At 43.6% G+C, this 18,780-nt stretch overlaps 1 protein-coding gene and 1 long non-coding RNA gene across 2 annotated transcripts in view; one reads left to right on the forward strand and one right to left on the reverse strand.

Moving 5' to 3' along the window:
• Window positions 1-18,780, forward strand: part of LOC120540112 (D(2) dopamine receptor-like) — a 95,911-nt gene that overhangs the window by 64,961 nt on the left and 12,170 nt on the right. The window contains exons 3-6 of the mRNA XM_039770605.1: window positions 6,310-6,419; window positions 12,355-12,491; window positions 16,112-16,311; window positions 17,871-17,960. Coding sequence (XP_039626539.1) covers window positions 6,310-6,419; window positions 12,355-12,491; window positions 16,112-16,311; window positions 17,871-17,960 — 537 coding nt within the window. The remainder of the gene's footprint in view (window positions 1-6,309; window positions 6,420-12,354; window positions 12,492-16,111; window positions 16,312-17,870; window positions 17,961-18,780) is intronic.
• Window positions 1-18,780, reverse strand: part of LOC120540113 — a 96,375-nt gene that overhangs the window by 42,545 nt on the left and 35,050 nt on the right. The window lies entirely within an intron of this gene.

The following is an 18,780-nucleotide window of genomic DNA, read 5'->3' on the forward strand; positions in this document are numbered from 1 at the left end:
ATCCTCCAAACCTCACCAGACAAGTCCTAACTTTGACTCAGTTTTTCCTTTTACGCTGGACCCAGGAGTACCGCCATTATCAGGTAGAATCTCCTCAGCATAAAGAAATTCATTTTTAACAGCTTCCCCTGGTGGCACCCACAAGACCCAGTAAGGGTGCCCAACGAGACTACATTTCCCAGGCTGAACTGCAGGTGTGCACATGAGAGATTCAACTAAGAGGATGCCACCACCTGGCACATGGCAGGTGTATACAGCTTAGATAGGCAGCCTTACCCAAGAAACGCCATCCATCCCAGTCTGGACATCTGCCTGTCGGTGTCTTTTGTCAACCACATGGGTCCTTTGACCAGGTAAGGAACCAGTCGAAATGCCAGTCCATCCCACCTTTTCTTTACAAAATGTAATCACTAACTTGTTTAAGTACCCTAAGCCAAACATTATGAGGTCTCAGTGATTTTTAAGATTTCAGCATATTTAATCTACGCAGCACGTCTCCCTCTATAATTTCCAAATCCCACGTACCACGTTGGCAGGCTCTGTTACTGACTTCTTCACACGCGCAACCCTCAGACACGTTCAGAGTGTTTGCTATTCCATTTTCTTTATATATTTTGTTGTTAATGGGCTTCTTCTCCTGTCCTTTTACAGCTAAAACACTAAAAGACTCTCCTTGGTTCATCTTCCATCTTTTTTTCAATATTTCCATCGTGATTTGATATGATTTTGGGTCCTCACAGGCCACCAGTGTTTATTTTGTCGTTAGGTCCGACTCTGAGGTTGTGATCCACGCTTAATCAATGTGACTGCAAATCCTTATCTGATCTGAAGTATTCCAAGTTATTCATTGTGCTCTTTTCTTGCGTGTACTTTCGCTTTTCGCCCCTAAAACTCAACCCTTTTTTGTATTATGACACGGCTACGGGACAAAACTTGAGGCGATTATCTCTTCTCATTTGAGTCTGAGCACCACTGTGTGCCTGTTCATTTATTTTCTCTTTCTGCCTCTATTAAATGGTGTTGGCCCGACAACTGATGTACATGAACTCCATGACAGTAAGAAGGAAAACGAAGTTCATGATTCAACTTTCTTTAAGGACAGGAGGCCCACGTGATTCTGTACTTCACATTTACGACTTCTCCTGCCGTCCTACAAAAAGTTCCTCATAGCTAGAAAAACCGACGTCGCACATTCATTGGATAATAACATTGGGTCATTTGCATGTAGTAGCAACATTAGAGTAAAGATGAATCATGGGTAATTGTAAGAAATAACCATCATACTTTGATTTCATTAATGTTATGATAATATTAGGTTAGTCAGTTTAGTCCAAGAGCTTAATATAATTTACATGGTTACAGTTTATAGGTCGTCAAACTTAAAACAAAAATGATAATGGTGCTGTCACCATCAGTGTAAGCCAGCTGGCACTCCAGAAGGTTAAATACGCAGCTGTGCATCCATGTGAGAATTACCAGAAATGTTTCATGTCATTTGTTTTCAGTCAAGATGCAAATTCGATGCTTTTTTACAGAAACATGAAATACAAAAAAAAAATAAATAAATAGTTTCTACAAATGTTCCAAAATGTTGTGCCTGAAACTTGTAATTTCTTGAGAGACTCATTCAGCAGAGATGATTCCATTGTAAGCATCTCTGAGCACTCGCCATCGTGTGCTGACCAATGCACTGACATCCTGGGTTGTAAAGAGCGTAAAGCCGCCATGTAGCTGATATTCATGTTTATTAGGCCGCATCTGTCTAAAGTATTTTCTATTATTTTTTTCATATCCAGCATAGATATCAGGAATATTAACATCAATACCACAGATTGGCATGTGGCTTTAAAACACACACAATGCTGGTTTAATTCTCAGACACGTGCAGTGTGGCGAGGCGAGTCTGGTATGTCTGCAGCCTGGAACATCAAACCCTGGAGCTCCAAGTAGGTGGAGTTAACTTACTCAACAGGACTTGGTGTTATTTGAGTCTGATAAGCCTCCCACATCCCTAATCTTAACCATAATGCAAATGAGCAGAGCTCTGGAGATCTGCAGCTACTCTCTACTGGCGACCACTGAAGTCAACTCCACCTACTTGCACCACCCACTAGAGTCAACTCCACCTACTTGGAGCTCTGGTTGTACTGCCAACTGGAGTCAACTCCACCTACTTGCACCGCCCACTGGAGTCAACTCCACCTACTTGCACCGCCCACTGGAGTCAACTCCACCTACCTGGAGCTCTGGTTGCACCGCCCACTGGAGTCAACTCCACCTACTTGCACCACCCACTGGAGTCAACTCCACCTACCTGGAGCTCTGGTTGCACCGCCCACTGGAGTCAACTCTAGGGTGAAGGCTACAGGCTGTAAAGAAAACTACTTGGCCGAGGTGCAGTGGACTGTGTTATGCCAAATTTGAAATTTTTAAAATTAAAATATCTCTCACTGTTTTTAAAGGGAGTTTATAAATACGGCACAGAGTGTGTCAGAAATTCTTAAGGTTCATTCCTAACATTTTTGTGTTGTTATTTCATAATGTTAAAAGAAAAAAACAAAAATTACACGGAAATGCCACCCTGAATGTGCCACACGCCCCACACCCCAATGTACCAGCCCTGTCCAAACCCACAAAAGGAGGAATTTAAACCAAAAAGACACAGGAAAAGTACAAAAGCAAATAAATAAACTAAAAATGAAGACCTGGCGTTGTGGCTTTGGCGCCTGAGTGTCTCGATCTCCTGCTTTTGGCTTTGCCATGTTGATGTTTTTTAGGCTCATTTCCTGGTCCCTTTTCGCCTGTTTAGTTTCATAGCAGGTAAGTTTGGTGGGCTTTGCCGATACTCTGACCCACCTGAGCTGTTAACTCTTCAGTTGTTTTTTTCTCTCTGCCTTTTCTCATCCGTGGCAGAACACGTTTAAGGGCAGCAGATAAGTGAGCGTGCCATGAGTGCCAGGGACTTTGACTCGTTCACCCACAAAGGGACAAGCAAACCCAAACGGAGATATTCATTTATTTACACTTGCGCCTCATTTTGTTGTTATTTATTCATTGTCACATTTCACAATGCATGTATTTATTTATTTATCGCGTTATTCAAACGCGTGGAAGCCTTCATTAATTTTCACTCTGCGTCTTTGGCGTGTGTCGCCTGTGCGATTTGCTCATTTAGTTTGTGCTGCTGATCCACTTCACTTTGGCATTTGAACTTTGTGTTTATTATTCATCTTCATTCTCGTGTTTAATGTTTATTAATGCTCGTTGCCTATTTAAACCGCCATTGCCTCCCCGACCCCTACATGCTTTTGGATTTTACTCCCATATGGATGCTATGCCATCTCATCTCGCGGTCCAAAAAAAAAAAAGTGACCGGGAAGTAAAAAAACAAACAGCAAAGTGAGCGATTGGAGTCTTTCGGCATCTTTCTCTACAGCGCGTTGAGCAGAACATGAATTATGCATCTCATATGCGTTGAGCGACGTTGTTCAGTGCAGAGATGTCAGAGCTCTCCAATTCAAATGGTCTAATTGCGCCATCCAGAAAGACAAAGCATTAATAATGAATGGCAGATGAGCAATGTTTTCCGGCGTAAAATTAGATGAAATTCATTATGCAGTGTAGCAGGCGAGGGAGATATTAGGTGAGAGGTGACACTCTGAAGGAGAGAAGGAAGTCTGCCTGCCATTACAGAACGCCATTGTTCGATGGAGGCCTACAATGAATAAATTACTACACTGACAAAAAAAGGAAAAGAAAATCACATAGCATTGCCAGATTATTTCTACAGGCCTTCCATCAAATCCTGGGATTACTGGAATGTACTTCATCACTCCAAACAAAATGTTACTTCTCTCACGTCTTTTATTTAACGTCAACTGTTAACTGGAGATCTTTGTCACGGCCTCACGTCAGCCTTGGGGAGCAGAGGTGAAGGTTCAGTAAATTAAACTGGAAATTCACCCATCTAGTCATACGTCTGTTCACCTTCAGTCACGGGGCAGCTGGAGTCTACCCCAGCAATCATCGGGGAAACGAGGTATTCATAAAACTAAAATAAAGTCCAAGCGTTTCTCATATTTCAGGTGAAATCAGAGACTGTATAGTAGTTGTGTAAGAGGGGAGACCCCCAGAAATTGGTGTACAACAAAGAAGTCCTTCATCGTCTACTGTGGGAAGTGACTCAGCCGAGCAGCACGACATGAAAACTCAGTGCCGCAAAGACACCGCTATGATAAGCTGCTGAGAAATAAGAGCACCGCCTACCATCCTGTTCAGCCAACATGCTGTACATTGGACTTCTAGTACAACTCGGAGTCCTGCCACGTGCAAACATTCGCTGACGACACTGCTATGGTGGGCAGGAGGAGGAGGAGTATAGGAACCTAATCAAGGACTTTGTTAAATGGTGCGACTCAAACCACCTACACCTGAACACCAGCAACACCAAGGAGCTGGTGGTGGATTTTAGGAGGACCAGGCCCCTCATGGACCCCGTGATCATCAGAGGTGACTGTGCAGAGGGTACAGACCTATAAATACCTGGGAGTGCAGCTGGATGATAAACTGGACTGGACTGCCAACACTGATGATCTGTGCAAGAGAGGTCAGAGCTGACTATACTTCATTAGAAGGCTGGCGTCCTTCAACATCTGTAATAAGATGCTACAGATGTTCTATCAGACGGTTGTGGCGAGCGCCTTCTTCTACGCGGTGGTGTGCTGGGGAGGCAACATAAAGAAGAGGGACGCCTCACGTCTGGACAAACTGGTGAGGAAGGCAGGCACTATTGTAGGCACGGAGCTGGACAGTTTGACATCCGTGGCAGAGCGACGGGCGCTGAGCAGACTCATGTCAATCATGGAGAGTCCACTGCATCCACTGAACAGGATCATCTCCAGACAGAGGAGTAGCTTCAGGGACAGACGGCTGTCACCGTCCTGCTGCACTGACAGACTGAGGAGACCCCACACTATGCGACTCTTCAGTTCCACCTGGGGGGTAAACATTAACATTATACAAAGTTGTTGTCTGTTATACCTGCCTGGCACTCACCACCCTGCATTTTTTAACTTGCACTGCTTTATTTATTTCTCTTTAATTTAATATTGTTCTTTATCAGTTTGCTGCTGCTGGAGTGTGTGAATTGGGATTAATAAAGTATCTATCTATCTATCTATTATAGTGCCTTTCATATCTATCTATCTATCTATCTATCTATCTATCTATCTATCTATCTATCTATCTATCTATCTTATCTATCTATCTATCTATCTATCTATCTATCTATCTATCTATCTGCCATCAAGTGATGAGCGAAGTACACAACAGTCAAGACACAGACAGTTTCACGAAACTGGCACTAGAATCCATTCTGCAGCAGAAGGCCAACCAGCCACCAAACTAGCGATGCCAGAGTTGGCCCGACCACCTGGGGCTCAAATTGATTTGGTAGGGTAAACGGTGTAATGTGGGCTTTAATAGAGGTCATGTCAAGAAAAAATACTGAAAATGTATATTTCTTTTATAAAAAAAATTTAGAATATAGGGGAATTGAATATATGGGTGTTTGCATATTTGTGTACTTTTATGTTATTGATTAAACATTGTTTAACAAATAAATGATCTATTAAATAGTGCCTTTCACGTCTACCCTATGGCACTTTAATACCAATCTATTATATAATGGTTTTAAGATACAGTAGATTTATTTAGTAATGTAGTTCCTTTCACATTCACCTTTGTCTTATATAGTGTCTCTCACAATATCTACCTTTCTACTGTATAGTGCCTTTCACATCTATCTATCTATCTATCTATCTATCTATCTATCTATCTATCTATCTATCTATCTATCTATCTATCTATCTATTATATAGTGCCTTTCACTCTATCTATCTATCTATCTATCTATCTATCTATCTATCTATCTATCTATCTATCTATCTATCACTCATATAGTGCCTTTCATATCATCTTTCTTTTATATACGAGCTTTTCATTTCCATTCGTTTGTCCCAGACAGGCACTTTATTTGGGACCCCACAGCTTGTCTTTTTGGGGGCTTTGTTATCATGCAATAGAAAGTTTGTCCGCTTAGCCCAGTATAGCAGAGGTTGCCAGCAGTGGTCTGGTTGGTTCCTTCTTTTGTGCCCACGGCTACTGGAATCGTCTTCAGCTCCTGTGCCTCTCAATTGGATTAAGTAAGAGTTAAAAATGAAAGGATGGATGGTTGGGCTGCTATTCATGTCAAAGATCCTACGTTTCAATGCATTCATTTTGTCAAGTGTCCCCTTTTGTCACCTACAGGTGGTAGGAGAGTGGCGCTTCAGTCTCATCCACTGTGATATCTTTGTCACACTCGATGTCATGATGTGCACAGCCAGCATCCTCAATCTGTGTGCGATCAGCATTGACAGGTAAGTGTGAGTGCCGTCCGGCCCGATGGTGGAATGACGTGGGGCTAAGGCAGCCGTCAGGCTCCGTCCTCGTGCTTCAGTGCTGATCTGAGGACTCACTGCCAGCCTGAGTCTCAGGGGACGGCTCTTTGAATTCTTCATTCCTTCACACATTTCATGTTAGCCCTGGGTGGCAGCTACACACAAAGCAGACCAGAAGAATCTTTTCAGACATCATGTGAAATGAAGGAGATGCCAAGAGGTTACGTTAGTTTGACAGATTTGCCCGTCTCTATTCCACGGCTTTAGTCGTCTGAATGTGATAATCCACGACTGTGATCCAAAGCCATGGAGGTGACTGCAGAGGTCTAATTAAAAGAAGACACGCTTGTGTGCTTCATGTATTTGACATTTAAAAGCTGTGGAAAGTGTTCAGTGTACTGAAGCCAACATAAAACGTGCCACGTGGATGACTGGCAGCACAGAACATCTCAGAGTAATCAGAAATGCTGTGTGCATACGACGAGTTTAGAGTACCACAGGGAACACAGCACAGTTTATCACAGCAAATGAATACGATATTTTAAAAAGTGATGCCAATGAATATTTTCTTGCAATGCAATGATGAACTGATGTCTCATCCTAGGATGGCCTCCTGTCTCCAGGTTCGAGGATGTCACGTTAGCTTTGGTGCTACAGAGATGAATTCAGGGTCCTCCTCTTTGAATCCTGCGCCTGGTGTCTGCCTGAGTGTAGTTTACGCATTGTCCCTGTGCCCTTGTGAGTGTGTGTGTGTTAGGGCAGGAGGACATTATATGGTTTTAGCCCAACTTGTGTATTTTCAAATTAGCACATCAACACTAGAAAGTCAGTCAGATTCACAACGTTCTTGGCCTCAACGCATGAGATGCATTCTGATACCATCTGCTTGGCTTATGGGCTCCTTGTGTTTACTCGTTGGGTCAAAAGAACAAAAAATATATACAGTTTATATATCAGGCATGGTCAGCTTGAGTTTCCTCCGATGTGAGAGGTCTTGTGAGCTGATTCTACTCTTCAAGATGGATGAGAGTCGTCCTTGAACCGGAGATATCCAACTTACTGCAGTTCTATGCTAGGACTATTACAAGTAGAACTGGAGCACACGATAGTGCTGCTCTGTACTGAGGGCTCGATCCGCCGTCGGAGTGCCACTCCCCTCTCTCTCCCTCCCTCGCTGGGCATCGCTTGTCCGCTTTGCCCCTCCGTCTCTCCCACTCTCACCGACTTCATCAGCTGCTTCTGCTTTCTCATTCCATTTTCTACTTACTCGTTGCTCCCTGTCCTTCCTATTCCATCCATCCATTATCCAACCCGCTATATCCTAACTACAGGGTCACGGGGGTCTGCTGGGTCCAATCCCAGCCAACACAGAGCGCAAGGCAGGGAACAAACCCCAGTCAGGGCGCCAGCCCACCGCAGTCCTTCCTATTCCAATGTGCTAAATGATCCGTGGAGCCTCAATGAGCGATGGCTGAGCCAATCGCTCTTCTGCCCATGAATGCGTAATCAGTCCATTCCCGCATTAAGTACTCTGCGACCGCTCATCGCTTCTACATGCGCCCACACTCATGATGTCTGCTTTTAAAACACTCTGTGCTCTCATTCCACCACGGAGCCACCGATTGATGTTGGTCTGCATGGAGGGAAGTCTTTCATTTACATACTGAAACAGCAGGGCGATTATCTGTGAAGATGCACCTGGAGTCAGGGCCCTTAACGTATGGGTGCTGGCTGGGGTTCCCAGGAATACTGGGCCTACAATGTTTCTGGGGCGCGGTGGGCTGGCCCTGCCAAGGGTTTGTTTCCTGCCTTGCGCCCTGTGTTGGCTGGGATTGGCTCCAGCAGACCCCGTGACCCTGTAGTTAGGACATAGCGGGTTAGATAATGGATGGATGGATGGATGTTTCTGAGGCCTATGTGTGTTTCTGGTTTGCTATCAAAACTTTTCCTGGGGCCTATGATGCTGTTAAGTCAGCCCTGCCTGGACTGTGTCCTAGTATATGTATTGTGAATTTCCCTTTGGGATTAATAAAGTATCTATCTATCTATCTATCTATCTATCTATCTATCTATCTATCTATCTATCTATCTATCTATCTATCTATCTATCTATCTATCTATCTATCTATCTATCTCTATCTAGTAAGGCACCCTCGGTAAACCGCTCACTAACTGGCGTCAGAGATTAACTGAAGAAGTCAAACTGTGCAGCATTCAATGACACACCAGATATAAAGGGTGTGAAGTTTCTGCTCACCGTAAAGAAGTTAGAAACTCATCGGCATGCCAATGAAGTCCGGCGCTGATTATTTTCTTTCTTGTTCGTCAGGTACACAGCCGTCGCCATGCCAATGCTTTACAACACGCTGTACAGCTCGCGCGCAGAGTCACTCTGATGATCGCCGCCGTCTGGGTCCTGTCGTTTGCCATCTCCTGCCCCCTGCTCTTTGGACTCAATAACACAGGTGAGGAGCTTCTCTCTCGTATCTTCAACTTATGGATTACTGGGGTTCTTATTGTCTCGTGTGTAGAGTTCAGGCAGCTTCTTACTTGCATACAACATTTCCATTATTAGGGTATTGGCTTCTGTTTTTATTTTTTCTACTTTTTTTTTTGGATGGATTTCTCTAACCAAATAATCGTGTTAGGGTTTTTAAGGCTCCTGATTGCGACATTTATGTGTGGAAATTCCTAAATCTCCTAACCTTTTGGACCATTTTGTCCACCATTTTGTATTTCTCATTATTGCCGCTTGGCTTTGATCCTGTCGTCAGGAATCATTCTCACATTGTTCGAGCGTGTCCATGGAGCTCGTGACTTTTTATAACAATCCGATGGGATAAAAGGTCATCTTGGAATTTCCTTCCTTATCAGAGTTGCCAATACAAAACTCTATTTTGAATGACGTTTTCTAAACGTTTTGGTATTTTTTCATCTATCTATCTATCTATCTATCTATCTATCTATCTATCTATCTATCTATCTATCTATCTATCTATCTATCTATCTATCTATCTATCTATCTATCTATTATATAGTGCCTTTCACTCTATCTATCTATCTATCTATCTATCTATCTATCTATCTATCTATCTATCTATCTATCTATCTATCTATCTATCTATCTATCACTCATATAGTGCCTTTCATATCATCTTTCTTTTATATACGAGCTTTTCATTTCCATTCGTTTGTCCCAGACAGGCACTTTATTTGGGACCCCACAGCTTGTCTTTTTGGGGGCTTTGTTATCATGCAATAGAAAGTTTGTCCGCTTAGCCCAGTATAGCAGAGGTTGCCAGCAGTGGTCTGGTTGGTTCCTTCTTTTGTGCCCACGGCTACTGGAATCGTCTTCAGTCCTGTGCCTCTCAATTGGATTAAGTAAGAGTTAAAATGAAAGGATGGATGGTTGGGCTGCTATTCATGTCAAAGATCCTACGTTTCAATGCATTCATTTTGTCAAGTGTCCCCTTTTGTCACCTACAGGTGGTAGGAGAGTGGCGCTTCAGTCTCATCCACTGTGATATCTTTGTCACACTCGATGTCATGATGTGCACAGCCAGCATCCTCAATCTGTGTGCGATCAGCATTGACAGGTAAGTGTGAGTGCCGTCCGGCCCGATGGTGGAATGACGTGGGGCTAAGGCAGCCGTCAGGCTCCGTCCTCGTGCTTCAGTGCTGATCTGAGGACTCACTGCCAGCCTGAGTCTCAGGGGACGGCTCTTTGAATTCTTCATTCCTTCACACATTTCATGTTAGCCCTGGGTGGCAGCTACACACAAAGCAGACCAGAAGAATCTTTTCAGACATCATGTGAAATGAAGGAGATGCCAAGAGGTTACGTTAGTTTGACAGATTTGCCGTCTCTATTCCACGGCTTTAGTCGTCTGAATGTGATAATCACGACTGTGATCCAAAGCCATGGAGGTGACTGCAGAGGTCTAATTAAAAGAAGACACGCTTGTGTGCTTCATGTATTTGACATTTAAAAGCTGTGGAAAGTGTTCAGTGTACTGAAGCCAACATAAAACGTGCCACGTGGATGACTGGCAGCACAGAACATCTCAGAGTAATCAGAAATGCTGTGTGCATACGACGAGTTTAGAGTACCACAGGGAACACAGCACAGTTTATCACAGCAAATGAATCGATATTTTAAAAGTGATGCCAATGAATATTTTCTTGCAATGCAATGATGAACTGATGTCTCATCCTAGGATGGCCTCCTGTCTCCAGGTTCGAGGATGTCACGTTAGCTTTGGTGCTACAGAGATGAATTCAGGGTCCTCCTCTTTGAATCCTGCGCCTGGTGTCTGCCTGAGTGTAGTTTACGCATTGTCCCTGTGCCCTTGTGAGTGTGTGTGTGTTAGGGCAGGAGGACATTATATGGTTTTAGCCCAACTTGTGTATTTTCAAATTAGCACATCAACACTAGAAAGTCAGTCAGATTCACAACGTTCTTGGCCTCAACGCATGAGATGCATTCTGATACCATCTGCTTGGCTTATGGGCTCCTTGTGTTTACTCGTTGGGTCAAAAGAACAAAAAATATATACAGTTTATATATCAGGCATGGTCAGCTTGAGTTTCCTCCGATGTGAGAGGTCTTGTGAGCTGATTCTACTCTTCAAGATGGATGAGAGTCGTCCTTGAACCGGAGATATCCAACTTACTGCAGTTCTATGCTAGGACTATTACAAGTAGAACTGGAGCACACGATAGTGCTGCTCTGTACTGAGGGCTCGATCCGCCGGAGTGCCCCTCCCTCTCTCTCCCTCCCTCGCTGGGCATCGCTTGTCCGCTTTGCCCCTCCGTCTCTCCCACTCTCACCGACTTCATCAGCTGCTTCTGCTTTCTCATTCCATTTTCTACTTACTCGTTGCTCCCTGTCCTTCCTATTCCATCCATCCATTATCCAACCCGCTATATCCTAACTACAGGGTCACGGGGGTCTGCTGGGTCCAATCCCAGCCAACACAGAGCGCAAGGCAGGGAACAAACCCCAGTCAGGGCGCCAGCCCACCGCAGTCCTTCCTATTCCAATGTGCTAAATGATCCGTGGAGCCTCAATGAGCGATGGCTGAGCCAATCGCTCTTCTGCCCATGAATGCGTAATCAGTCCATTCCCGCATTAAGTACTCTGCGACCGCTCATCGCTTCTACATGCGCCCACACTCATGATGTCTGCTTTTAAAACACTCTGTGCTCTCATTCCACCACGGAGCCACCCGATTGATGTTGGTCTGCATGGAGGGAAGTCTTTCATTTACATACTGAAACAGCAGGGCGATTATCTGTGAAGATGCACCTGGAGTCAGGGCCGCCTTAACGTATGGGTGCTGGCTGGGGTTCCCAGGAATACTGGGCCTACAATGTTTCTGGGGCCGCGGTGGGCTGGCGCCCTGCCAAGGGTTTGTTTCCTGCCTTGCGCCCTGTGTTGGCTGGGATTGGCTCCAGCAGACCCCGTGACCCTGTAGTTAGGACATAGCGGGTTAGATAATGGATGGATGGATGGATGTTTCTGAGGCCTATGTGTGTTTCTGGTTTGCTATCAAAACTTTTCCTGGGGGCCTATGATGCTGTTAAGTCAGCCCTGCCTGGACTGTGTCCTAGTATATGTATTGTGAATTTCCCTTTGGGATTAATAAAGTATCTATCTATCTATCTATCTATCTATCTATCTATCTATCTATCTATCTATCTATCTATCTATCTATCTCTATCTAGTAAGGCACCCTACGGTAAACCGTTCACTAACTGGCGTCAGAGATTAACTGAAGAAGTCAAACTGTGCAGCATTCAATGACACACCAGATATAAAGGGTGTGAAGTTTCTGCTCACCGTAAAGAAGTTAGAAACTCATCGGCATGCCAATGAAGTCCGGCGCTGATTATTTTCTTTCTTGTTCGTCAGGTACACAGCCGTCGCCATGCCAATGCTTTACAACACGCGGTACAGCTCGCGGCGCAGAGTCACTCTGATGATCGCCGTCGTCTGGGTCCTGTCGTTTGCCATCTCCTGCCCCCTGCTCTTTGGACTCAATAACACAGGTGAGGAGCTTCTCTCTCGTATCTTCAACTTATGGATTACTGGGGTTCTTATTGTCTCGTGTGTAGAGTTCAGGCAGCTTCTTACTTGCATACAACATTTCCATTATTAGGGTATTGGCTTCTGTTTTTATTTTTTCTACTTTTTTTTTTGGATGGATTTCTCTAACCAAATAATCGTGTTAGGGTTTTTAAGGCTCCTGATTGCGACATTTATGTGTGGAAATTCCTAAATCACCTAACCTTTTGGACCATTTTGTCCACCATTTTGTATTTCTCATTATTGCCGCTTGGCTTTGATCCTGTCGTCAGGAATCATTCTCACATTGTTCGGAGCGTGTCCATGGAGCTCGTGACCTTTTTATAACAATCCGATGGGATAAAAGGTCATCTTGGAATTTCCTTCCTTATCAGAGTTGCCAATACAAAACTCTATTTTGAATGACGTTTTCTAAACGTTTTTGGTATTTTGTGTCTACAGATATAACTGTCGTCAAGCCAAAATATTAACCTATCATTGATTACTGCTAGTCAACACATTATCCAACAAAAGAGGTTCTACTGTGAATAAAACCCCCTGTCTTGGACAAAAGACCCCATAGAAAGTCTTGATGGCATGAGGAAAGATGTATGGTAGACCACACAGATGTGAAGGTTGTGACGCGCTCCTCCACCTGACCAGGTGCAACAACATTGAAATGTCTACTCCATTTCTGTGCTCTCTTACATATTAACGTGTTTCATCGTTTTTGTGTAATTATTATGGAGGTTCTAGATGTTTTTTTCTGTGATGTTCTTTTAAATGTCCTGATATTCCTTGTCCTTTTGTGGGTGGAGCCCCAGGAGGTGGGGCCACACTGACATCATCACTCCTGAGCCCGCCCTCTGATGTTTTAACCAGCTCAGGATTTGAACATTGAGTTTGTGAAGGACTTTGTAAAATTGAACTTATTTTCTGTTTTTCTTTTGTTTTTTTCCTTATGTTCTTATTATTTCTCTATTGGATTGTGGATTTGGACATAATTAGTGCAGAATTGTCTTTGCCTCTATTTGTTCTTTTGGGCTTTACCTTATAATTTGTTTTTTTGTTGTTAATAAAGTAAATCCTTAATTAATAAAGATTCTCAGTTTGCCACGGGTTTGTGGTCATCCCTCCTCTTAAGGCACTTTTGTTATATTTTTAGGACATTTGTAACTATTTTGCTAGCTCACCTTGTTTGGGATCTGCAGTTTTCAGGTTAGCTGGATTTGGGGAGAGTCTCCTTGGGCAGGCTGTTCAGGTTATGGCCCTGACTTTATGGTCTTTTTATGCCTAATTTGCTATGGTTAGGACTCCTAATCAGACCACGAACGGTTCATCTCCAAGCTTAGGCCTACCAAGCTTTTGAATTCCATTCAATTGTACAACAAGGGCTGGAACTGCATGAAAATCCATGGTGGGAGTATAAATTCTGACAAATCTCCACAAAATTCTGACAGATGTTGTAGCGGGGCTACATAGTAGTAATAGTGTTTTCAGTATTTGTGCCGAGTGCGTTTTGTTTCCATCATCCTGTTTGCTGTTTATCATTTGTGCGTCAGTGAATGTTGCCCCCGTAAATACAGGGGGGACGGATGATGGAGAGAGACCACAGCCCAAGATGGAAAGCACCTGTTTAGAATCAATCGATTACAGACGGCTCACTACTATATAAATCAGGAGGAAGCAGAGAAAAAAAGGAGACAACGACAACGACCCGACTTTACCTGCTGTTTTCCACGTCACTCTTTTGTACCAGTTTGTTTTTCATTCCGCCGGATTTATTTCAATTTAATCATCGCCAGAGACCCCGGGGTTGGACTACATTATCCACCACACGGTGGATTCACGGTGAAGTCGTTTCATTTTTTCTGGTAAATTCAAACGCATCACTTATCTGTTGGCCAGTCATCCGCATTCAGGACAGTTGTATACTTGGACTCAAGTTCACTAGCATTGGCATTTTCCGTATTCATTTATCGTTATTTGTGTTTTGTGTTTGTTATATGTTACTGGGACAAGGGAGGGTTTGTTATTGTATATACATGGTGTTGTCACGTTGTTGCTTTGATGGTGGGATATACACTCACCTAAAGGATTATTAGGACCACCATACTAATCCGGTGTTTGACCCCCTTTCGCCTTCAGAACTGCCTTAATTCTACGTGGCATTGATTCAACAAGGTGCTGAAAGCATTCTTTAGAAATGTTGGCCCATATTGATAGGATAGCATCTTGCAGTTGATGGAGATTTGTGGGATGCACATCCAGGGCACGAAGCTCCTGTTCCACCACATCCCAAAGATGCTCTATTGGGTTGAGATCTGGTGACTGTGGGGGCCATTTTAGTACAGTGAACTCATTGTCATGTTCAAGAAACCAATTTGAAATGATTCGAGCTTTGTGACATGGTGCATTATCCTGCTGGAAGTAGCCATCAGAGGATGGGTACATGGTGGTCATGAAGGGATGGACATGGTCAGAAACAATGCTCAGGTAGCCCGTGGCATTTAAACGATGCCCAATTGGCACTAAGGGGCCTAAAGTGTGCCAAGAAAACATCCCCACACCATTACACCACCACCACCAGCCTGCACAGTGGTAACAAGGCATGATGGATCCATGTTCTCATTCTGTTTACTCTACCATTTGAATGTCTCAACAGAAATCGAGACTCATCAGACCAGGCAACATTTTTCCAGTCTTCAACTGTCCAATTTTGGTGAGCTCGTGCAAATTGTAGCCTCTTTTTCCTGTTTGTAGTGGAGATGAGTGGTACCCGGTGGGGTCTTCTGCTGTTGTAGCCCATCCGCCTCAAGGTTGTGCGTGTTGTGGCTTCACAAATGCTTTGCTGCATACCTCAGTTGTAACGAGTGGTTATTTCAGTCAAAGTTGCTCTTCTATCAGCTTGAATCAGTCGGCCCATTCTCCTCTGACCTCTAGCATCAACAAGGTATTTTCGCCCACAGGACTGCCGCATACTGGATGTTTTTCCCTTTTCACACCATTCTTTGTAAACCCTAGAAATGGTTGTGCGTGAAAATCCCAGTAACTGAGCAGATTGTGAAATACTCAGAGCGGCCCGTCTGGCACCAACAACCATGCCACGCTCCAAATTGCTTAAATCACCTTTCTTTGCCATTCTGACATTCAGTTTGGAGTTCAGGAGATTGTCTTGACCAGGACCACACCCTAAATGCATTGAAGCAACTGCCATGTGATTGGTTGATTAGATAATAGCATTCATGAGAAATTGAACAGGTGTTCCTAATAATCCTTTAGGTGAGTCTACATATCCACATATATACTTATTTTCCACGTGTGAAATTTGCATTTTTTGTTATTGTTTCATTTAATATATTTCTCCACCTATTTTTGCATATCTGCTTTTGTGTGCTTATGTTTAAGCTGTCGATTGTGGGAAACATTTTATTTGTTAAAGGCACGGCTTAATATTCATAGATTAGCCTCAGTAATTTATCCTGGCCACAGGTCTTGGACGTGTAGGGTTAAGCGGTCGGCCGTTACAACGTTGCTCTCTCGAGTCATGCATGTCCAACATGTGAAAACACATATCCGACTCTGCTTCTTTTAATTTTGCCAGCCACAAGAGACGTAGCGAAATGCAGCATCGCCAACCCGGCCTTTGTGGTCTACTCCTCCATCGTCTCCTTCTATGTTCCTTTCATCATCACGCTGCTTGTCTACGTGCAGATCTACGTGGTGCTTCGCCGGCGGCGGAAGAGGGTGGCGACGCGGCGTTGTAGCTCTGGAATGGACCCTGAGCCACACCCTCCTATAAAGGTAACGGGCGACATGCCCCCCACTGCCAGCCTCCTGTCACTGAAAAGAAGAAGGCCTGTCATGCTAATGCCAGGGTTTAACACATCTTGCCTTTTTTTAAATTTTCAGTTAGGATTTTATATTTATGTCATTATTATTGACTATGTGCTTCTCTTTTTACTTACCAGTGTAAATGATTGTGGTAATTAAGTCTAAGTTTATTATGTGCCTTGTGGACCCTTTGATGATCTGGTGCCCAGTCTGAGTGTTGTTCCTGCCTTGCGTCTGTTCTTGCTGGGATAGGCTGGTTTGCTCTGGATAAGCGACTTAGGAGAATCAATGGATGGATGGATGTGCGTTGTGGCTGGCACCTCGGGGGGCAAGGCCTCTGGACGTCACAGCTGAGGGACCCTCCTTGGCTGAGAGTTAGTGTCCCTTGTGGGACCAGTGAACTGTTTTTTTGCCAACTATGAATTATGGCCAGACTCACAATCCATATTTGAACATTTTTGGATTTGAAGAAGCCATTCAGCCGGTGTTTCTTTTGATATTCTGGTTTCGAACTTTGGATTGGCTTTGTTTGAAATGGAATTTTGGATTATGGATCGATTTTGTTTGCTTTTGTGGGCATAACCTTTTTGATCCTTCATTGTTTTTGTGACTGTTTGTAAATAAAGCCTGTAAAAATTATAAAACTGTTTGGATTCAATGGCTCAACTTTGGCCCCTTTTGTGATTTTTATTTTGTTATTTTTTTGAGCGGTTTTGGGTCTTTTTTTCCCCTCTTTTCTTAGTCTCTGTAGGCAGAAGCTTACTAGAGTTTGGATTAAGGCTGATTTTAATTCCCAGCCTTCATTTGAAGCCTCCAGTTTTTTGAATTAGAGCCTGCAGGAATTGTTAGCCTTGTGCAGGAAGAGACGCCACCAAAGGGATGACCAGGAGAGGAGACGCCACGGGCAGAGAGTCGAAACTAAAGATCAGTCATATTGAACATCAAACTCCTGAAAACTCACAGAAGGAGAAATCAAAGCTAAAGTGTGAACTGGGAACTCTTAACTGCTATGTTGGCAAATGGACAAACGTTAAGAGAGAACCAGGAGGAAGACATTAAGAGAGCAAAGGGCCAAAAGCATCCATTTGTTGAGCCACAGCAGCACATGGCACCGCCGGTCCAGATCAGCAGATTGTAGACAGACGTTTACAGTCGGGCACTATTCATTCATTTTGATTTAACTCATTGAGAAGTTTTGTATTTGCTATCATTCTATTGTGTTTTCAAATGTAATCTAACCTAAAATATAAAGAGCAAATGTTGAATATGATGATCATAACCATAACGTAACATATGTTGCTACTCACTAAAATATTATAATTGTCAAAAATTCCTGAACTGCTGCCCGAGACCCGCGGAGACGTGTGGTGCTGCGGCTGTGCAAATGGATGATCTTGGGCTCCACAGTCAAATCAGAGCCCTTTAACGAAGCAATCAGCTCTGAAGGTGGTATGAATGGCTAGAAACGTTATTGCATTGTCTCTTACACATACGTTAACGATTGATACTTACATACGTCTGTTTTTCAGAACAAATGCACACATCCCGAAGACGTGAAGCTGTGCACTTTAATTGTAAAATCCAGCAATAACAACCTGCAGCCCAACAGGAAGAAAGTGGTGAGTGTTCTGACAAGGGAGAGCGAAAGACAGAGAAAGGAGGATGGGATCGGGAGATGAAGCAGAATCGTAAATCTGAAAACTAGCGAGGGCTCAAGTGGCCTTGAAACTTAACAAGCCAAACATTACCTCCAAAACGCTAAACGTTTGTCGAAAAAACTAAGCACAGAGTCTCTAGCCAGTCACTAAACCACCAATGGACGTGTTGAAAACGAATCCACAATCTTGGACAAAGTGCCACAGGCAACACTGACCTTTATACTGCCATGGCAATGACATCACACCATGCAACATGCCACTGTGTCATAGCGATGGCTTTAAAGGGACACATCTTTTCAAAGTGACCCACTTCATCGATATTCTAAACAAGTGACATGGCCTGCGATGACAGTTCGTTTTCTTAAAGACTCCTTTTAATATGCGCTTCCTATAACGATTGTATCTGTATTTAATTTAGAGAAACTGCATTTACAACGGATATTAAAATGCATCTGCAGTGTCCACCTGAGATTATCTGTACAATACGGTGCACCGCAGATACTACCCTGCAGTTAGAATGGAAAATGGAGGCTCGTAATGACCCAGCACTCCTGCTGACTTCTGGGATTTGATGTCCTCTCAGTAGTTCTGGCACAGGATCATCCCAATGATGGACTTGTTTATTGAACACAAAAAAAAAAAAAATACAGCAGCTGTGCAACCTTATTTATGAAAATCTCCATCGTCCTTCTGAACCCCATTGATTTAAACAGACTGGGCTGCTGCTGCGCAGATATCTAGCCCCGCCCATTCTGCTCCATGATCTAACTCCTCCCACTGT

Source organism: Polypterus senegalus, chromosome 12, assembly GCF_016835505.1.
Source record: "Polypterus senegalus isolate Bchr_013 chromosome 12, ASM1683550v1, whole genome shotgun sequence".
In the NCBI taxonomy this organism is placed as follows: Eukaryota; Metazoa; Chordata; class Cladistia; order Polypteriformes; family Polypteridae; genus Polypterus; species Polypterus senegalus.